The following is a 22807-nucleotide window of genomic DNA, read 5'->3' on the forward strand; positions in this document are numbered from 1 at the left end:
CCAGCTCTCTGCTGTGGCCCGGGAGTGCAGTGGAAGATGGTCCAGGTCCTTGGGTCCTGCACCCACATGGGAGACCAGGAGAAGCACCTGGCTCCTGCCATCCGATCAGTGCGGTGCCCAGGCCGAAGCCCGCTGGCCGCAGTGGCCATTGGAAGGTGAACCAACGGTAAAAGGAAGACCTTTCTCTCTGTCTCTCTCTCTCTCTCACTGTCCACTCTTCCTGTCAAAAAAAAAAGGGGATACTTTTGGAGTTTGGTATTTTTACTCCAATATCATGAGAGTCCCCAGAACAGTTACAACCCACACAATTCAGATTTTCCTTAGCTAAGGCAGCTTAATAAATAAAACACTCTGAATTTGCTTAAAATAGATGATTCTCTACAGATCCTGATTAAGATCATATTTTACCATATACTGCATCTAGAAATGCAACCCACTGCACAATGCTGTAGTTAGGATATGTAACATCTTGGAAACCAGCAGTGCATTGCTGTAAAACGTCTGGTGATTGTGCATGTTTGAGTACTTTTTTTTTCATTTTCAGACTTTTTGCATCATTTCTGCTGATTAAAATTTTAGAATGATTTTTCAGATGTGGAATGACTAACAAGACAGTTCATGTTCACTGTTCAGTTCATTGGAGAGGAATCAACCTTTATGTCATCAAGTGTGACTGGATAAAGAAATTGTGGTATATATACACAATGGACTATTACTCGGGCATAAAAAAGAATGAAATCCTCGTATTTTTAGTGAAATAAGCCAGATGCAGAAAGACAAATATCAGGTTTTCTTTCATGTGTAGAAGTTAATATGTTGAGAGAGAGTATAAAAGCTGTGTGGCTATCACACTATTCGGTATATGGATGGTTATAAATGCTGTCTCCACTAAATTATATCATTTATGTGACAACATACCCTTTCTTCTTCACTATAGTATCACAAATCCCATATTTTGTGATATTAATATCCCTGTTTAAGAAAAATAGTATATATGTATATGTATATAATATCTACATATGAAGTGAGTATGGAAACTGTTAATAACTGTTAAATGTTAAAAATTTCCCAGAAGCACAAAATATCTTAAAATAACAATTTCTAAATACAGAATAAATGCAAATACTTAATCTCTCTCCCATCACCTCCTTTTTTCTTTCTCTGCCCCCTCTCCCTCTCTACTTCTAATTCTGTAGAAAGGGGAAAAGCATATTTGAAAAGAAACCTGATGTTTTCTATCTTTTAGTCCCTCTGCCCAGTTTCTGGGCTGGAATGAAATTCCTGATGTGTTGTTATATTAACTCTGTCTTTGCCAGAGGCCTGCGCAAATTAGACTCCTGCAGAGACGTCCCCAGAAAGCCACAGAGGGCGCACACGCATCTCCCATGCTGTCCAAAGTCTCAGTCTGCACCAGCGTTTCTGCCAAGGAATACTCAATTTATTTTTGCCAGTACACTAACAATACAGAATTAGGAATACAAGAATCATGATGCACAATACAGAGGAGAAATACTTTTCCCACACCTCGTGTGGTTTTAAAAAAAAAAAAAATCTGATTAGCCCCGTTAAACTCTCAACACCTAGAATATCTCAAGACCTAGAAAATCATGTGTGTTCTATCACCCATTCACAGGGGGAGGTTGTGAAGTGGCTGAAGTACTGATCTACACAACCATCCCACCTGACCCTCCACTCTTTTTTCATTAGGCCTCAACTTCTACCACTCCAAAAACTATGGGAAAACCAAGACATGCCTACAGGATGTCTACTGGAAAAACAGGTGAAGCATTTGAAAAGAGGCATGGAAAATGCTTCCCTCTCCCTGCTTCCCACCACACATTTAAATGACTTTGCCCTGGAGCCTAATTGCTTGAATTCCCCACCACAAATAACCTCTGAGTTGAGGCATGAAAGAGTAATCTATCAAATCAACATCACACATTCACAATTCCAGCCTCAAGCCCTTACAGAGCCCTGGAAAAGGAAGTGTAAAGCATGGTGTTGAGCTGTGATGATGGTGAGGTTCTAGACCATGAAGGGCCAAGACGTAAAAGGAGGAAAATAAGCCAGCGCCATGGCTTACTAGGCTAATCCTCCGCCTTGCGGCGCCGGCACACCGGGTTCTAGTCCGGGTTGCCCCTCTTCCAGGCCAGTTCTCTGCTATGGCCCGGGAGTGCAGTGGAGGATGGCCCAAGTCCTTGGGCCCTGCACCCCATGGGAGACCAGGAGAAGCACCTGGCTCCTGGCTTCGGATCAGCACGGTGCGCTGGCTGCGGCGGCCATTGGAGGATGAACCAACGGCAAAGGAAGACCTTTCTCTCTGTCTCTCTCACTGTCCATTCTTCCTGTCAAAAAAGAAAAAAAAAAAAAAAGAAGGAAAATATCTTCAGGAGATCTAATAAAATCAACAACAACCAGAATTGGGAGAAGAGTTGACCTGGCCACAGGTACTGCTGTTTGAAGTCTCATCAGTGATAATAATACATTTAGAGAGTCTATCAGAAAAGACTGGATGGGTTTGTCAGCCTGGAAAACTGTGATACAGAGGAGCAAGTCAGGGGCACACTCGCTTCCCATCCTCAAGACCAGAAAGACACTGTGAGAAAGAAAAGCAACTTCAACTCTGCGTTGGGTTCCACCATGGCCTCTTGTAAAATAACCTCAAGGCTTTCCTCCCCCTTTTACTCAAGCACACATGGGCACACACACCAAGCAAGTTTTGATTACTTATTAGACACCCCAGACACTGTATTGAAAAGCAAGATTGACTTGATCGGCCCTTGTCCTGACTGTTGACGTACACCTTAATACTTTATCCCTTTTAGCATTTTTTGCTCTACTTAATACTATCGGTTGAACTCTGTAATTATTCTTAGGTGTTTAAATTTAACTGAAAAGTGATCTCTGTTAAATATAAAAGTGGGAATAAGAGAGGGAGGAGATGTACAATTTGGGACATGCTAAAGCTGACTTGCCCCAAATGATAGAGTTAGAAATGTGCCAGGGGATTCCAATAAAAACCCATCAAGATGGCATGTACCAATGCCATCTCACTAGTCCACTAGTCCAAGTGATCAATTTCAATTCACAATTGATCATACTGATAGGTCTCAGACTCAAAGGGATCACATAAACAAGACTAGTGTCTGCTAATAATAATTGATAGAATTAAAAAGGGAGAGTACGATCCAACATGGGAAGTGGGATACACAGCAGACTCATAGAATGGCAGATGTCCTAAACAGCACTCTGGCCTCAGAATCAGCCCTTAAGGCATTCAGATCTGGCAGAAGAGCCCATGAGAGTATTTTAGGCATGGAAAGCCAAGACACTCTGGCAAAAAAAAAAAAAAAATCCCTGTGAGTGAGATCCCATTAGAAAGAACGGGCCATCAAAGAAGGAGGTACCTTTCTCTGAAGGGAGGAGAGAACTTCCACTTTGACTATGACCCTGTTGGCGAATTCAAAAGGCTTCCATAGCCTTGGCAACTCATGACTAGAGCCTAGGGAGATTACTGACTCCATAAACAAGAGTGCCAATTTGTTAAGTCAACAACAGGAGTCACTGTGCGCTTACTCCTCATGTAGGATCTCTGTCCTTAATGTGTTGTTCAATGTGAATTAATGCTATAACTAGTACTCAAACAGTATTTTGCACTTTATGTTCTGTGTGGGTGCAAACTGTTGAAATCTTTACTTAATATATACTAAATTGATCGTGAATCTTGATGTGAATGGAATGGGGGAGGAAGCAGGATTTGGGAGGGTTGTGGTTGGGAGGAAAGTTATGGGGGGAAAAAGCCATTGTAACCCATAAGCAGCTGTGTTTTGGAAATTTATATTTGCTAAATAAAAGTTAAAAAAAGAAATAATTATCACTGAAAACAAAATCAGTGTTTTATCTCTCGTATGTATTATATTTGAAAAGAATACTGACCTAATTGTGAAAAACTGTGTTATTTGATCTTACTGCCAAATTTAGCTATTTATCCTAAAAACAGAAATGTTCTTAACCTATTTTGTAGGCCAGATATGCAGAGTGCAAAATACACAGAATAAAAGATTGTTTCATTACCTCCAAAAAAAAAAAAAAAGAAAGAAAGAAAAGCAAGATACTCTGACGACTAGCATTTCAGACATTCTTTGTATAGAAGAAGGGCCCTACCAAAATGGCATTCTGGATAGCATGAGAATATTGCTGAATATCTATTAAATCTAGAAGCACTGACAACGTTCATTTACTGGGCCCTGGATAATTTCACCAGGATGATGAAACCCTGCAGGATCTCTGAGTGGCTAATCAGTCTTCTCCTATCAGTTTTTCCCAGGACTGATCATGTACTGCTCAATTTTCATTTAAAAATTTCACCAAAATTTTCAAGGGAAAGTGTATGAGGTGTGTTACATGAGGCCCCTGAATGCACACTGGGGAAGGAAACAATGCAGACAGAAATACTCTTCTTGCTGAGACAGCTGCCCTTCACAGTCATAAGCCTTTACGTGAACATCAAAATCAGCCTCTCCCAGTCAATCCATTTGAGCAATGAGTCAAGTGTTAAGCACACAGTTTGTCTTCCAGACCAGGATTCTTTAGAAAACAAGGCACTGTATTTTTAAAGTAGGCAGTGAGCATAAACCAGTACCGTCTCAAGTGAACAGAGATATTCTTACCTTAGTTATACATCTTTGATCACTGAGTGGTCATCACAGATCTACTCAGGGAGAGGACGAATGCTTGTTACAATTTTTTTTAAAAAAAAAAGAGGCCTTTTAGAAAACCTCAATTCATTATTTAAGAAACAGGGATCCAGCATTGTGGCACAGCAGGTTAGTTCACTGCCTGTAACACCAGCATCCCCTACGAGAGCTCCTTCAAATGCTGGATGCTCCACTTCCAGTTCAGCTCCCTGCTAATGTGCCTGACAAAGTAGCAGAAGGCCAGAGTGATTGGGCCCCTGCAACCACACCTAGCCCAGCCCCTGCCATTGCAGCCACATGGGGAGTGAATCAAGGGATGGAAGATCTCTTCCTCTCTCTCTCTCCCCCTCTCTCTCCTCCATCCTCCCTCACTCATTCCCTCTCTCTCTCTCCCCCATCCTCCCTCCCTCACGCTCTCTCCCTCCCTGCTCTCTACATCTCTGACCACCACCACTCCCCCACCAGCTGTAACTCTGCCTTTCAAATACATAAGTAACACTTTTTTTTTTTAATTTTTTTTTTTTATTTTTGACAGGCAGAGTGGACAGTGAGAGAGAGAGACAGAGAGAAAGGTCTTCCTTTGTCGTTGGTTCACCCTCCAATGGCCGCCGCGGCCGGCGCGCTGCGGCCGGCGCACCGCGCTGATCCGATGGCAGGAGCCAGGAGCCAGGTGCTTTTCCTGGTCTCCCATGGGGTGCAGGGCCCAAGCACCTGGGCCATCCTCCACTGCACTCCCTGGCCACAGCAGAGGGCTGGCCTGGAAGAGGGGCAACCGGGACAGAATCCAGCGCCCTGACCGGGACTAGAACCCGGTGTGCCGGCGCCGCTAGGCGGAGGATTAGCCTATTGAGCCGCAGCGCCGGCCTCATAAGTAACACTTTTTAAAATAAACAAAATACTCTTCCAAAGACAGAAAAACTTGAGATGATGTTGGCCTGCTCATCTTCCCAAAATAATTTGTTCAGCTCAAGGTTAGCAAGAAAACGAAACTCCTACTGCTGCTGATAAAGCCATCTGTGCTTCAGAAACGGCTGACAGGTGCCTCCAGAAGAAGCAATCAAAAGTCATTAACGATCAAAATCATGACAATTAAATACAAGGATCTATCAGGGTCTTATTATCCAAATTGCAATGAAAGGATTTCAACACCCTCTTTCTCAAAGAAAGGAGTAGTTACTCGACTTTCCAAGTCCATTGGCTGCATTCTGCTATCAGGGTTTTCAAACCTTGTTTCCTGAATGATCTACAAGAAAAATAATAAGCAAAAGACACAGAGATGATAATTGGAAAAAGCTGGAGTCCTCAAAATCTTTCAAAAGCCTATTCTCTCATTGCAGATTTTCCTCCAGACCACTTTTATAACTAAGGAAATGTATTCTGGGAACATTTGGCATTTTTAAAAGTTCAGAGTTGAAAGCATACATTCTATAAATAAATCCACAATGAAGTGCTAAAAGGTTTATTTCTGATTTCTTATTTCACAAACTAGGAACTAGGCATAAAAATATTGGGTCATAAAATGCTTAAAAAGTAGATTACTAGAAACTAATAGAACACATTATTATCTATTGAGCCAATGATGGGTCAAATGGCATTTTGAATTCTTGTGGAGAATATGAATATGACCTTCATGTATACCATTTAGAGAAAGCAATTTTATTTACATTTTTAAATCCACATAAAGGTGAAAGATGATACTGCTGCAAAATGGAACATTTAATTTTTTGCCCCAAGGCATAACTAAGCTTTCCCAAGGTCAAATGTAGTACAAGACTGAAATGAATCCAGCCTCTTCCCCTCATCTCCTGCCAGAGGACTTCCACTTTGGGCAGGAATACCTTGGATCTGCTTTTATTCTTCAGAAATAGAAAAACTCCTAGATTCAACATAGACTGACTAATTTTATAAAATATTTGTGGTCATTTTTCTATTTTATTTTTATATTAAACATCCAGAATGTAATGGACATGCCTATGCTAACCCAGGTAAGTGGAACTATTTTGACTGTAAAATATTAAGCAAAACAGATTTTTTGAAAGTATCTTACTCTATATCATTGTATAAAGATTTTACTTATAGAATAATGTGGACTTGCACATCTCCCATTGACATCACGTAAGGTACCAGTAATGAGAATAAATGAGAATAAATTAATGAGAATAAATGCCACAGGAAACCTGGTGTTTATGTCATGTGCATGTGGTTATCCCCTGCTCCCTCCACCTTCTCCTGCCCAGACATGGCAAATAATTCAAAACATATGTGTGTGACTTGTCAGGAAAGATACAGATGCTATGCATCATTTTAAACTCGATCACAGATGACTGTAAGGCTGTGTTTTATGCCCCGGTCTCACTTATTACATTACCCTGAGGCCCATGGATCATTTTTCATGTTGGCCAGGTCAATAGAAGTAACTTCCTAAAAAGCTTGTGTCCCATATGCCCTCAGCAAATGCTAGAGTCACAGCCATCATCAAACCTTAGCTTACCATCCTCAAACAGGGTGGGTAGGGGAATAATTTGATAGGAATTCCCTTAAGAATAAAACTACATCTAATAAAACTACTAAAGTACAATAATACAACTGCCATTTTATGTCCAACTTCATACCCAAGTGAGGTCTGTCCAGGGCTGGAGAAAGGAGGGCTGTTCATTAAAATGGAAAGCAATATAGTGACTTCTTTCAAAACAATTTAATATGAGATTCATTACCCCACTTCTCCACTATGTGTGCATGTGCATGTATGTGTGTGTACACACACACATACACACATTATGGTGTAGTAATTTAAATCCTTAGTTCAAGAATAAGACTGCCTGGGATAGAATCTTGTCACTTGTACTAGACAATCACACTCTCAATGCCTCATCTCTACAATGGAGTGTTATCACTAATATCACTAGGATGGTCATATTACTGTTGCTATTAATGATATTAGCAGGAACCTAACAATAATAAGAAGTATCTATCATTTTATATGGTTGTGAAAAGAACTACATGAAAAAACTCCATAGTAGAGTACTGGCTCAGTGCTTGGTACAGTATATAAACAGGAAGTAGAACATAAGAGCCATTGTAGTTATCCCTACACTTTCCCTATTCTCATTAAATCCAAGACACTCGCGTTTATACAGGAACTCTTCTTTGGTACCCAGACAATCCTCTCAAAGAAGGCAGCCTATAGAAGACACATGAGCAGTTATGACAGAGATTATAGCTTTATTCCACCATATTATTTTATCTGATTATTCTGCAGAGTTAATGTGCTGCCACACACAGATGTTTGGTTAGAATGAATTTCAATGGAGAAAAACCATCACTATCTCCTGACCAAAGGTCCATGGATGTTAAAATTCTGTAGGCTATCAATTTTTATTGCGCTATGGGCAACTTTTAAGAGGATTTCAAGTGTTAAAAGTAATTAAAAGTAAATACTGTATGTAAATCAATCAATTTTTAAAATCAGATCTTAATAGATGCCTACAGTGTTTAGCACCTGAAATTAAAACATCCCAGGGATTCTCATTTCAATTAGGCAATGTATTCATTGAGCCTTGTCGATGATTTCTCTCATTTCTATAAACAGCTGGCTAGTGACTGTAGAAATGGCCATTTTCTTCTGGTTTTAATCACAATGGTTACTATCAACATTAAATACATATGGCTTTCTGGGCACTATTGGGCAATTGTATAGCAATCAACTAGCAGAAAGAGGAAAACAAAAGATGGTCCAGAGTAGAATTAGCCTTTGTGTGTCATTCCTATAAACAGTGTCCTGAGAACTCACAGAAACCTGGTGAAGAAACCTTTTCCATGAAGGGTAGAAAGACTATTTTCTTTACTTATTCACCATTGCTATGTACCAGACACTTTTCCAAGCTCTGTAACACATTAATACAGTGAACTTTCAATAATAACTTTATGGTATAATACATTTTATTAAACTCATATTATATATGAGGAAATTGAGGATCTGAGAAGTTGTTCGCCAAAGTTTACAGAATTAAGAAAATACACTGTCATTATCTTCCCCCTTTTCCTCCTTTTTAAACGCTTCTTTCTTTAAAAATGAGAGTAAGAAAGAGAGATCCTGCAAAACCCACAAAGGGGATTTCTCCTCCCTTTTGTGCCCAAATCTTCATCAGAACCAAGAAGTCACCACTTTTTCCTCATCACTTTTCTATATCTAACACTGACGCTTGATCAGGTGCCATGACATCATCGGAAGCTTGGGGATGGTCTTTGGGAGGATATCAGTCATTTCTGAGCATGTGGATTTTCTTTTAAAGCCTCTCACTCTTTCTACCATTTTTTATTCAAGGGATATTAAAGGAGAGAAATCCATAAATCTATGCAAATGCATCTGGCTACATATTAATTAATCATTCTAATTGTGAAGGATTTCAGTCAAGAATGCAAGGCAGGATTAAACATCCTGGGCCAAATCATGCACTTTTCACGCTTTCACACTTCAGAACATTTGTTCAAGAGGTGCAGATCCAAAACTGTTAGCTCAGTTCACACATACTAATGCCAGGTTCACGTTCGTTTGATAATGACTAGAGATTGCGGCTGCCTCTTTGGTGCAGCTGCTCATAATTCTGCCAAAAGAAAGAAGGCTGAAAATCTAACATGAGGCTCTCATCATTCACTTACATATTTCTCATGAAACAGGCAAAAACTCCACCATATTCTGCAGTATCTCCACATCAATAGCAATTAAGCGTCACATCAAGATCAGAGAAACAGCACACTGACCATGCATGAATAACTTCCCACACAGTGGTCTGCACCTTTCTATGCAATTCCATAAAATCAATCAATGATGGTGCCAGGTTGAAGGAAGCCATTCACAAATAACTGGAAAAGATGTGTGAGTAGAGGTATTTTATAATTTCAATTTTAGAAATCATGTAGACAGCCCTGTTACCAATAGCACAGCTGCTTCAACAATACAACACCATACATCATTCTATAAATAGGTTTTAGAATTAAACTTGAGATTAATTATGGCATTCTCATTGAAAATATAATGGGTCTCATATAACCCAGCCCACATTTTTGTTTTCCATCAAGTATTGGGCAGCGTCATCAATATATGTAGCCAATTTGTAAGTCCAGGAATTTTCTTCAATTTATAGGAGCTGTTAGCACAACAGTGTTTTTTTTTTCTTCTTCTACTGCAAAGGGGTAAATGCTATTCTGCTTAAACTCAGAGTGAAATTGGGAGAGGAACTGATTTTTTAAATGTCACCATGAGCTTTGGCCACGTATAATTCTTAATTGAATAAGGCCGGGGCAGTGGGGGGGAGGGGAGATTTCATTCTTGCAATAAAAATGCACAGTAAGGAAAATAAAGAAGTTTATGGTAGGAGTTTTGGCATTTCCTAGATATCCATAAGGCAAGTAACAGAATGAATGAGAGAATGTAGTTTTTAATATGTTTAGAGGAAGGAAAGAATGAAGATATCAAATTTTTCTAAATTTTGCCTGCAGAAATCATAAAGAGATTTCTTTCACTTTTATGAAATGTGTGGTTAAAGTAAAACTTCTATCCATTTACTTATTTTTAAAATACACAAAATATCAATAGTCTACAACTTCAATAATACAGTGTTAGTCATTTAAAACAAAATATTGAAACAATGTTTGAGAGCATTTTTCTTTCTCATTTGTGAGTGACATTGTAAGCTAGTAGGTCAATAAATGCATCTTTCCTGAAATTGTGATCACTTACTTAGAGGTTACCTTGGAATGAATCTTAACAATCAGTTGCAGTGCAAGTCAAGTACATAAAAGAAGGGGCAGCCTTATGATTAGCACATCAGTGCACAAAGACGGACAATAAATTTCCATCACATTGTCAAGCTCACTCAAAACAATCAAATATTTCACTGAACCATTTACAACTATTGATTGCACACCAAACTTGACTTTATATTCTTCCTATTTTAAATAGATGCAATATTTTACAAGAGCTTCACAAGTAAGAGATTGTGAATGTAAAGCAGTCCATTAATTTTATATAAGCTATTTTATATACCTGTGGGCCTCTAATAACATCCACTACAAGGTTACAAGGAGAAGAATCACTTTCTAAAGTTCAGTTAGAGTATATGTACATGACGGAAATTCCAGCTATCATGTCAGTAGTTTCTCTCTACCGCAATTGCTTTCAGTCTATATCCAAAAATTCTAAAATAGGGCAACTGTTCAGTGTCAGAAACCAGATTCCTCTTGAGAAAATAGTAATGTCTGAACCAAGCTGAAATTTCAAATCCAGTAACTTATGAAAACAAAAAGATGTTCCACAATACTTTTCTATGGACTCCTTCAAAGAGGTAGCTCCATAGATTCGTACCAGCCTTTCTCTGCTCTCTGTCTATCCATGGGTTTAACCTGTCAGTGAAAACGGCCCTGCTAAGACAGGGAATTTCCCCCAAGCCTGTCAGTCATGAGTTTTTCCTCTTAAAGAAGGAAATCAGTGCCTCCTTCCTTTTAGCATCTGATTTTGAATTTCACAAAAATTCCTGCCAGTTTGCACTGTGGTAACTGTGTTGGCTGGAAGGCCCTGACACTCTATGTGTAAATTTGTGCACTGTGATGGCTGAGAAGCAGGCAGAGGTAGGAAAATGCAGCGAGCTCTCTCTGTGTAGCTCCCTGCACCACACTGCACTCGACCGTGGTGCTCATTTCCAGCAAGCGCTTAGCCTGGCCTTTTGTTCCTCTAAGTTAGTGTGAGCTAATAAATGTCTTTTTCACTTTATTGAAATCTCCTTTTAAAGAGGCATGACTGTGGAGTCTGGCCTCACAAAGATAGTCCTCTAGACATGAGAAAAGTAAATTAAAAGGGCATTTCTGTTAATATCAAAGCAGGCTTATTATTTCAATATAAGCACTTCCTTAATTTTCCTTTCTCAGCATGCAACGTAAATATAAATAAAAGGGCTCTCCACTGGATGTATGTTACATATATCTCACAGAGTTTAATTACAAAGCCTCTAAAAGTGAAGAGGGTAAGAGGAAATGATGTCAGTAGATCATGCAGTCTAGTACTGTGCTCTGGCTGTTTCTGAAACAAAGACACTCAGGTAACCACCATATACCCTGAAAGGTGGCGGTTACAGGAAAAGAAAACTCAGTGGCGGGCGGGGGGGGGGGGGCTATCATTATAATTTCATGCCCAGGCACTCATAATTGTTTAATTTTGCCCTTATTAGTGCTATTATGATTAGATATTAGAATCATCTTACTGCAACAAAGGAGGGATTAGTGTTTAAAAAAAAAAAAAAAAGCCGCATCCTGCCTTGTCTGCAGCAATGTATCCGCTGTTCCTCAGGAGGAACCGCTCCACGACTCCAGCAGTACACCCGCGCCCCTCAGTTGGCCCTAAGAACTATCGCACTGTGGGGAACTGTCGAGGCACCCGCAGGGTCACACAAGCTTCTTCCCAGCAGCTTCTTAGCGGGCACGGTAGAAAACTTCTGTAAGGGAGAAACACTAAAAGAGAGTGCGCGCTGTGGGAGGGAGAAGGGGAAATGCCTGCGGACCAGCAGCGTCCCGCCTCGACCTCTGGGCGGGGGCGTGCATCTCTCCACCAGCAAAACCGCTCCGGATTGGCCGGACTTCCGCCCGGAGAAGGCCGGCGCATCGCGCCAGGGCCTCGTAGACCACTTGGGGGGCAGTTTTCCTAAACCTTCCCTTCCCTTTGAATTCCATCTCCTACCCTCTGCACAGCCAGATGCGTTCTCTTTCCGCGGGCTTGGCTTTCTGCGAGCCGACTTCTCCCACGGGCTCGTGGAGAACTACTTGCCCGATTTCAGCTCCTTTAATTCTGCAGGGATGTGCACACTCGGGTGTCACGAAAGCACTGATTGCGCTAAGGCGAGAGAAACGAACGACACTTCCCAGCCGTCCTTCGCCTTTGACATGAGACAACCCCTAGCGCCAACGCAGGGTATTATCCGGTTTATTTCGGGATCCAATCCGCCTGGTGGCCGCTGTTGAGGAGGAACCGAGCGCACTTGAAGTGACCGCAGCGTCTGCCCCAGGGCGCACGGAGAAGCCCTAGAGAGCGCGCAACAGAGGGTGGGGAGGCGCAGCGGCGACTGTGCGGGCCTGAAAGCTTTGAGGGACTTGGGGGGGGGGGTGTTGTTTGGTAAGTAAATAAGGACACTCCCCGCCCCATCCCGGTCTAATGATGATAGATTCCACGCCGCACAGGCCCGATGCCGGCGAGACCAACCACAGAAAATAATGAGGCTGCATCCCCATTCGTCTGCATTAAAGGCGAGCCAGGCACTTTCGATAGCAAATACATCGATTCCCTTGCCAGGGCCGCGGTTTGTCCTGTTGTCCGTGAATAATTACGGCTCCTTTAGAAATTCATAATAATTAGGACTCTCCGCACCCCACCCAGCCCCAGCGCGCGGCCGTTTACGGGCGCCTGATTCTGGCGGACGTCTAGCCTCGCTCCCCTTAGGTGAGCGGTGACGCCAGAATCATTTCTGCCCCACATGATTTTACTCCTTGAAAGTTGGTTTCCCTCTCCGTGCCTCAGTTTCCTTGTCTGTCCAATGAGGCTTCCACTTCTAGCTCTATTATTACCAGATGCAATGCTCTGTTTGGGGGAGGAGGGGTAGATTTAATGAGTTGTGAGAGGGGGGGTGTGGGACCGGGAGAGAATGAGTCGCCTTCCCTCTGCATAAACTCTGCGGGGATCACGTGACGCAGCAACCGCAGAGGGGGCTGGGTGCAAGCCCGGGGTTCTGACCGCAAGACACACTGGGGACCTAGCGAGCGGAGCTGGGTGTTCCCGACTGACTGCGAGGGCGAGCAGGTTGTACCAACCGCAACCTGGCCGCGGGCAGGGGTCTCCGTAAGCCCGGAGCGCAAACTGGACTAGAAGAAGCCGGGAGCCCGGGCGAGAGCGGCCGCTCCGCAGGCCCCAGGCGCGCAGAGCTGGCCGTGGTGCTGAAGAGTCGCTCCCCGGCCCCGGGTCCTCGCTGCCCGCCCGCGCCCGGTTCAGTCTGGGCGCCCACGGTCTCTTCCTGGAGAACGGCCGCAGTCCAGGCTGCTGCCCCCAGAGCGCCGAAGCTCGTCCGCGTCGACGACAAGTTTCCCAAAAGCGACGCTTTGGTGTAAGGGCTTGGGGTCCGGACGCGTGAGGGCTGCACCGGTGTTTTCCTAAACCTGTCGGGATTGCTCGAGGTCACCAGAGGCTAAAAGTAGACAATAAGGCCCGCAGGGGCGGCGGCGGCGGCGGCGGCTCCAGCTGGAAAGCCTGTCCCGGCCCCGGAACACGGCACTTTGGGCAGAGGACTTGAGTTTCCGAGTCGAGGGTAGGAAGCCTACGTCGAAGAAGGTTCCTGGCTTATTTCCGTAGAAGATGGCTTGAAATGGCCATTCAACTCTAATAGTGGGGAGGGGGCTGACACACAGGCCGGGAAGTGTGCCGGAGACGCCCCCTCCCTCTGGTGGTGGGGAGCGCTGGCCTCGCTGTGCGCCCTCGGCAGCCGATGCTCGGATCCTCGCCGTCAGAACCCATTAGGGCGGCTCGGGTGACGGGCGAGGCCCGGACGGAGGCAGGTCCAGCCAGGACGCGCAGAGCCCCAGCGAGCCAGTTTCTAAGGAAACACTCGGTTTTTCTAAGCTGCAATTTGTCATATTGTGGGAGAAAGAAACGGTACAAGAAAAGCCTCCCGGTTCTCCATTCTCATGCAGATGAGACGATGCGCTCTGGCAGCGGCCTGTACACCCCCCTCCCCATCGTATTTCCGGCTTGAATGAGTAAAATACGCTCATTAATTTAAAGGGAGGAGTGGGGGGGAAGCTTTTCTCCAGCCGCTACCCGAGAGGCACCCGGTGATCTCTCGCAGCTCCGGGGACCCCACGGGGCGCACCAGCCCAACGCCCCCTCTCCTGCTGCCACCTCGCTGTCCACGATCCAGAGGCCCGGCCCGACTAGACACCCTATTTCCACAATAAAGGGCACTCTAGCATGGGAAGTCTCTCAGCCCCACTCCCAACCCCCTACACACACCCCACCAGCCCCCCACCTCGCAGTAAATATACTAACGGAAGCTGTTTACAAAGGAGGTAGTTAGGTTTTCAGCCCGCAGCAAAGATGCGGCGCCTCATCCGAAGTTTAAACAACAGCCAGCAACCCGCGGGGGCGGACGGCAAACTTGGAAAACGCGCAAATGCGCTCTCGGGCGCGCGCAGGGCCACGAAGAAGCCGCCAATATATATCATCTCAATAAAAAGCCGCTCCTGGAAGGGTTGCATAGTAATTGAGACCGGCGCGCTTCTCTGATCTAGGCTGGCATTTCCTCAGCTCAAGCTGACAGAGCCAACTCAGGAAATTGCTGGTAATATTCATCTGGGGAGCACTTTCATTAAACGTAATTCATTCGACTTTCACAATAAATTGAGTGACATCCTTACAGCGGAACCTTTTTATCCTTGATTAAGTGCTTGCCAAGCTTTGGTTTCCCACTTTATTGTCACATTCCTTCAAGCGGAGTCGTCAACATGCCAATCGGCGGCAGAAAAATGCCGCGCTGTGTTTACCAAGCTTCGGGAGGGGCGAATGCTGACACGGAGGAAAAGAGCTGGTGGGGAACCTGATGAGGGATAAATCAAGACCGCAACTTCCTGCAAACGGGCGGCGGGACCAGCCAGGCAAATGGTAGAGAGGACGCAGGAGAAGGCGAGCGCGTAGGTCCACCCTGCGACCCCGCTGCGCCCCGGAGCCGCTGACCCGACGGCGCTCTATGGTCAGGCTTGCCCGCCGCCTCCTAATTAAAATGGCGAGGGCTGATAACGGTCTTAACCTGAGACCTGATGCCGCTAAAGGACTGGCTACCCCAAAGTAACTTTCCTGGCTTGAATCAAAGCTAGGCTCTTTGTTTGGTAAAAAGAATGCCCATGTTCTAAGTTGGCACTTGAGAGCAGGCAAACTCTCAAAGCATTCATTGGCTTGCTGTGTGGACTGGGGAGTGCAAAACAGTGCCATTGTCCATTCCTGGGATTCCCTTTTTGACCTGATAGCAACGCCTCTGGAGCTGAATCCATTGAGGGCTCTTCAGAACCGGGAATTCCTGGGGAACCTGAAAAGCGCCTGAGTATTTCAGAACAGGAGTCGCTTTATCAAAGCATGGCCCCTTCTCCCCTACTGCTCCCCACTCCACCCCACTCTATAAAATCAAAGAAGCCCAAGACAGAAAATTGCTTATTTGAAAAAGCAATATCCAAATGCTTTCATCTCTCAAATGCCCTTTAGAAAATATTGTCGACGGCAGTTATTACCCGGGACAATGCTGTCAATTTCTGTAGTCTGTGGAAAATCTTCCCTCAGATAAAAAAGTAGGACACTAGGCACCTATCTCAAAAAAAAAAAAAAAAAAAAAGCCAACCAATTTCCCATCCACCCGATATATATTTTTCACCCAGACAACACTTTCATTAAGGGGGAAATAGCAGTCAACAATTCAAAGCCAAATAGAAATCAACTTCACACAAAGAGGAGCCATGCGTTTAATGGCTTTCCAGGAAAATACCGCTGAGTGAGTTGGAGCAATTCTGGGTCTCTCCTAACACTGAAGGCAGTTCCCCGGAAGCTATCACTAGAAGGCCCTAGACCAAGATAAACTCCCTGGAAAGCCAGGAATAGAAGCAAGTTCTCTGTCCCACAGAGCTCTGGGATGAATGTATCTGAGGACTGGGAGTTCTCTAGTGATACTTGAGGCAAAGACCCTTTAAAAAGTCTGGATTTAATCCTGCATCTGAAAGGCTGGCCTGTGGTGGACTAGCTAGGAAATGCAGCCTGATGGGGAACTTTTAGTACTGCCCCCCCAAAAAATTGCTTTAATAGGAAACACCTAAGACCCATGGGTAGGTAGCTCATTTATTGTATTTAGTTTACCTGCAGGAGTATGCTCAAATTGAAATTTTCAGTAAGCAGCTGACTTAATTTTCAAAGGAATGGAAGTATGTATACTTACACCAAAGGATGGACATTGGGGATTTCCCTCTGCTTTTGCCCCAGCTTCAATGATCCTTACCAGCCCCCCTCCTCTTGGGTGTCACTTATCCAAACTGGCTTCTAAAGGTGCAGTTAGTATCCTCTGGGTATATCACACATTCTTTAAATCTATAAACAATCATTGTAGAATTCCATTAAGGACACCCTAAAATACAGGGGATAGATGGCTCAAAAATGTTGTGGTGCAAGGTATAAAAAGGATCTTCAATTCTTGACCAATTTTTGGCCTAAAAGGCAACCAGGTGATAGGCAATCTTAATTCCTAACAGAACTGACAGGAACTGTCCTTATTAGAGTAGTGCTAACATCATGCAACTCCTTGTAAGAGTCTCTGGACTCAACTGTCAGTAACTTTTGCTTTGCCGTGCCCAAAGAAGACTCATTAGACTCAAATCTCTGTCTGAGAATTATCACAGGGGAACTCCCAAACAGAGCACCACATTTTCTGCAGGAGAATGTTCTTCTGTGCGGTCTCAGTTTCCACTTCATCCACTGAGAATAACTCAATTTAGAACCCCATTCTTTACAGTAAGAAACCACATTTTCCTAGTTTATCCAGAGTGTGCTTCAATTCCATTCAAAGCTATTACATCACACTGAAAATATCTTGGAATCAGTCCAGAGCTGACAAGAGAATAAAGATTCCAGGACTGTTAAAAATCTTAACAAGCATTGTTGTCATAGATTCCTCTCCAACTAAATTCAGACCTTTCAACCTATAATACTCAACATTCAATCAAGTGAAATGTTTCCTTACTTTTATTTTCAAAAGATTGTTTCCCATCCCTGCACTTTTGTAGCTGGATCTTGCCCTGTGGTGATTTTTGATATGTTAGCTAATATGCTTCAGGAAGTAACTTTGCAAATATGTTTCTAATTAGCTTTTCATTGCAGTACTAAAAGAAGCTTCTAGTTTAAACTAGGGCAGATCCATTTCTATAAACACAAAAGCCTTAACCTTTGAACAGGCAAAGAGCCCTGGGCCAAGGAGCATACGCTGAGAAGATTCATCCAAATAGGTAACTGGCGTAGTCTGAAGCGCAGATCTGCTGTACATGGTTGTTTTTTTTTTATTATTATTAAAAAAAAACTCTTCCCAAATGTGGAAGGATTTAAAATTTTTTTTCTATAAGCAAAAGCCTAAATTTTTCCATAAAGGAGATACCTTGCTCCCTGGATATAATTTTAGGGGCTACTCCTTCAGAAACATAACTGGGAGTGCATGGATTTAAAGAGAAAGGTGCACTGCAGGTAACAGCTAGGAGACAGGACACAAATCGAGTGTTCCAGTCAAATAACTTGTGTTGTGAGCTCATCAAAACAAAATATTACTCATGAAATTCTTCCCTGACTATGTCAGTTCAAGGGAAACACACACAACAATGTTTTTGTCACCTTTGCCTTCTTGGAGGTAACTTGAAGCAGCTACTGACAACCTGCGTGGGTCTACTGCAGGTTCTTCCAAAGGACTGAGATGTACTTGGGTGCAGCAACAAATAAATGCTCAATTCAATTACTGTATCTGATGTTTAATGAAATAGATGGAGAAAACCACGATTATTTCTTGATCTGCTCATCACCCCAGAGTTTTAATCAAGGCTCCCTGCTTCTTTATCTGCCTGCAAGCATCCTGACTTGACTGCCCACCTCACCCTCCTAAATTCATTTCCATGGTAAAAGTCAGCTTCCTGCTCCTCCAGGCAAACAGCTCCAAATTGTGCTGGCAAATAACCCTGGGATTACAATCCTGGAGGTACCACCCTGGGTCAGGGCCATCAGCCCTTTGTTTGGGGGTTCCTGTGCTTTCTAATCCCCGACACACCAAACAACTTTAGATCAGAGAGAAAAGAATGGACTTCTAACTCACCCTCTCTATTTTATTGTTCACATTTTGTATTGTTTTGAGTGAAATTGGAAAAATTGTCTCCTTTCTCTGTATCGCCAAAAGGCATTCAGGTAATGAAGTCTGTAACTAAACGGTAATTGAATCAGCATAATTTGCACACTGAATGGTTTTCAAATGCTCCCAGTTTACAATTAAAGGAGAATTAATGCGCTTGTTGTTGAGAACGCAGCACATTAGAATAAATCCAGCACTGTTGTTGTAATGAGTGGAAAACGGTTTAACTGCCAACAAACACATTTAAAATTTAACACAACGTATTGATTTCACTTCTGCTTTTGATAGATTATTTTCCAGACTATCGAAATACTTGCTCCGAGCAATAAACTGCACCACAGCCGCGAGCCCTTGCCGTGTGATGTGAGCACAGCCCAAGGACATAAGAACAGTCCCGAGGTTCAGGCCGCCCGCAAAGGTGTGCAGAGGAGGGGGCAGGCAGGTGAGGACGGTCAAGGGAATCGTTAGTGTTCCTCCTCTCTGGCTCTCACTTGGCACTCCTCTCGCCTCCCTATCTCTGTTTTAAAAAAGAAATCTGCATTTCTTCTAACCAAACTTTCTGTCCTCAGCTCTGGGATCTCAATGTCAGTGGGCTTACTGGGCACAGGTAAAGGCAAGGGTGATTGAAATGGGCAATGGGAAGGACTCTCTTTGCATTCCGTGTGCGTTCCAGCGGGGGAAGGCACAGACTTCGGTGACGGTCAGAAATGCTGTTCTTTTTCATTGGCTGCCCCGGCTTTCACCTGTTTACCCCAAGGTGTCCTATGGGCGAGGACACTGATGCGCAGCGCCCTCTGGCGTCCGCAGCTGCTACGGTCACACGATAAAGGAGCAAAGACAGGCAACATCGGGGATTGAAGCTGAAACCCCTTGAACATATATATTCGCGCGCACACACACACACGCACTCGCACAATCACAAACACACAATTCACACAACTCGCAGCAATGCAGAAACATGCGCCACGGCAACGGCAGAGAAACGCTGTCAATTGCAAGGATTAAAAACCCTATCGCTCTCAGGCTTGCTGGTTCGGAGACTCGCGATTGAGGGTCGCCAGCACCACCCCCAATCCCATTTATCCAGGCCCTCCAGAGAGTTCTGGCTGCTCTAGCGCTCCACGTCTCTAACCAGAACACTCTGAGCCCTCGGTGCGCTCTCGCGGACTTGGATGATGTAGGGAGGTTGGTACGCTGAGCACAACTTCACCAGCAGGGTGCGAGTGTCCCTGGTCCTCCTAGAAGCCAGACCTGAGAAATCGCACGCTCCTCGGCTCAGCGTGGTGCCCACAGGTCCCCTTTCACCACAACAAAGCGCTTCTCCCTGAAGCCTGGTTCCAACCGCGTGCGAAGTCCCCACGCCAGAGCCCCCGCTCTTGAAGGAGTCGGGCCGTGGCTTTGTTAAGGATTCCCTCCTTGTTAACAAGGCCTGGCAGTCCCCCGGGAAGAGGCTCAGCGCCTAAGCCAGGGTTCAGTCATTTGGTGGGAAGGAGAGGTTAGGAGAGAAGAGGAGCCATGGTCGTTGGAGCACCTCTCACCTAACTCTGATGGCTCTCTGTGCCCCTAAGAGTTCAACTTCTCCTGTCTGAACCCTGGCAAGTCAGAGAAAGTTAGTTTCTTCCCGTACCACATCTCCAAGCTGCAGGAGAGGGTGCGTAGAATCACTTTCAAAGTCTCAGACCCTGGCAGATTCATGCCTCCCACTCCCCAGCCCTATACCCATTTCCCTTAGTTTAAACTCTAGGCATGAAATGCTAGCGCTCCGTGCCGTCCACCCCTTCTCTCTGTCCTTTCGCCCATAAAGCATCCTGTCCCACTGCCTCCTTGGTTTCTGGGCGTCTAGGGCGCCCAAGCCGCTGCTCAGAATCACGCACAGGAAAAGGGGGGACTGGGGCAGGAAACGGGGATGTGAAAATCCCGCAGGGATCTGGAGACCAGCTTGCCAAAGTTGTTCCAAAGCAGTCGTTAAGAATGCTGCTGTCGCTGAACTGGTGGCCTCACCCTCCTCCCAAGCGCGCCCAGGTGCCTCGCCCCGCAGCCAGAGCAGGGTGGCAAAGGCGCCTGACCCGCCGCGACTTACCAAGTACACGGTGGGCTGCAGGAGGAGAAGCACGTACCAGCACGCAGCCTGCATCCTCCCGCGTCTCAAACTTCCTTGGCGGTGCCTTCGCTGAGTCTTTGTTCCTTCAAAAACATAGATCCACCTGACATCCACTTTACGGAGCAAGGAGCGCTCTCAGCAGCCTAGATACAAATGAAATTAGACATCCCATGACCACGCGGGCAAGGTTAGGCTTGGCGAGCAAGCGGGGAGAGGGGGTCGTGGCGGGGAGGGGTAGACCAGGAGAATCGGGCGGGGAATGCGAAAAATTGAAAAGCGAGTAAATCCAGCGCCTCCAAGGAGCCAGCGCGCTGTCCGCAGGCAGCCGGGCGGCGGGGCGAGGGGCTCCGTGCGCCCTGCGCTCCTAGGGTGCGAGTTCTCGGGCAGCGGAGGCCAGAGCCGGCGGGACACAGGGAGCCGCGTGCATGCAGCCTGGTTGCGAGCCCGACCGTCTCTGGCAGCCAGACCTGCCCTAGTGTTCGCTGGCCGGGCGGTTGGGACTGAAGGCAGCGGCTGGTTCTTCGCCAGCCCTGGCAGTGCTCACACACGTACACACCAGCAGAGAGAGACAGAGAAAGAGAGAGGGAGAGAGAGACCGAGTGAGGGGGGCGCGGGAGAGGAAAAGCAGGTAGAACTGACCAGGATTAGGTGCAGGGTACCTCAACACGCCGGGCGAAGTGGGGGAGGGGAAGGGGATGCAATTTGCATACAGGAAAACAGGGCTCAGTTTACCCATTCGAGCCTCTGCACACGCAGAGATGCACACGCGTGCACACAGTCACATCGCCAGCACTACTTTCGTTCCAGCCAAGGGGGCACAGCCAGTCGCTAACTTCTGGAGAGGAAGCCTGCCTCGGGCTGTGAGGGTCACCTGCCAGGCATTCTCCGTCCCCCAACAGGATCCGCCCTCGCCGCCCCGTTCTCGTGCCCACCACCCCAAGGTGTCCCCTTTAGGCACAGTTGAGGAGAAGGATACCTACCGCACAGGACTGGGGGCGACGCTGGCGAGCAGGGACCGCTCTGGGCAGGCTCCATGGAGGAGCTACTGGGGCCTGGCGTCTTCAGCGCCCCGGACGTGCCCTCCCTGGCGCTCCGTCTCCATGCTCCGGCGCGGACGGGTCCGGCTGTTTCTTCCAGCCTCGGCGGAGTCGGTGTCCCAGTGCCAGGGTCGCACTCGGGATTGGTTCGCGGGAGCCTAGGCTTGGCACAGTTGGATTCACGGTGCAGAAAACTTAAGAGGCAGGAGAAGGAGGGGGAAGTGGAGGAAGAAACAGAGGAAGGGAGAAAGAGAGGGAAAGAGAGAGAGAGAGAGAGGTGAACGCGCCGAGATGCTGCTCCGGACAGACTGGGACTGCGAGAGCCGGCGCTGGGACCAGCAGCGCAGGGCTCCCGGCTCTCCGCGGTCACGGGAGGATGGTAGAAATGACTTAAGGACAGGACACTGGGCCAGTCCTAGGGACTTGAACTTGACCGATAAGACGCTGGCCTTTCAGAAGGAAGAAAAATAAGCTAGGCACTGGCAGTTGGAGTTTCCGAGGGAGGGTGGGGTAGGGAAAATGTGGAGGCTGCGGGCACACGCAGCTGCTGCACCTCCACCCGCGCCGCCAGTGGCCGGCGAGCCGCACCAGCTTGCAGCCGCGGGCGCTGTCCGAGGTGCTGCCCGGCCGACGGGGTTCGCTCGGGGGCGCGCTGGATTTCCCGGCGCCGCGGCGGTGGGGGTCTCTCCACAGGGACGCGGTTGGCGCGCCCGCCCTCCTGACACGGCAATCACATTGGCACGTGGGTGAACGATCCCTCAAAGGCTAATTGGTGCCCGGTGTAAATAGATCCCGCTCTCAGGCTCTCGGCGGGCCAAGCCCGCAGGGGGAAGTGGGTCCCGTGCGGCGTCCTAGGTGGCCGCAGCGCCCCCTCTCCGGGAGGGGTAGGGGGTGCAGGGAAGACAGCGCTGAGCCGTGCAGTGGCGGGAAGCTTAGCAGGGAGGTGCGCAGGGCGGGGACTCGCACGGGCGGGAGCCGAAACGCCCCTGCTGGCCTCCTGCCCTGACGCGGGACGCCGCCGAC

At 46.2% G+C, this 22807-nt stretch overlaps 2 protein-coding genes across 7 annotated transcripts in view; both read right to left on the reverse strand.

Annotated features, from left to right (window-relative positions):
• Window positions 1–22790, reverse strand: part of NXPH1 (neurexophilin 1) — a 315544-nt gene extending 292754 nt beyond the window's left edge. The window contains exons 1-2 of one of the 4 annotated variants that reach the window (XM_051853330.2): window positions 21728–22790; window positions 20727–20890 (exon numbers count right to left, since the gene is read on the reverse strand). In XM_051853330.2, coding sequence (XP_051709290.1) covers window positions 20727–20780 — 54 coding nt within the window. In that variant the 5' untranslated portion in view covers window positions 20781–20890; window positions 21728–22790. The other 3 variants (XM_051853332.2, XM_051853331.2, XM_070059796.1) reach the window with 3 other exon arrangements.
• Window positions 1–22807, reverse strand: part of LOC103349464 (translation initiation factor IF-2) — a 782466-nt gene that overhangs the window by 602958 nt on the left and 156701 nt on the right. The gene's annotated exons all lie outside the window — the stretch shown is intronic.

Source organism: Oryctolagus cuniculus, chromosome 16 (genome assembly GCF_964237555.1).
Source record: "Oryctolagus cuniculus chromosome 16, mOryCun1.1, whole genome shotgun sequence".
Classification (NCBI taxonomy): Eukaryota; Metazoa; Chordata; class Mammalia; order Lagomorpha; family Leporidae; genus Oryctolagus; species Oryctolagus cuniculus.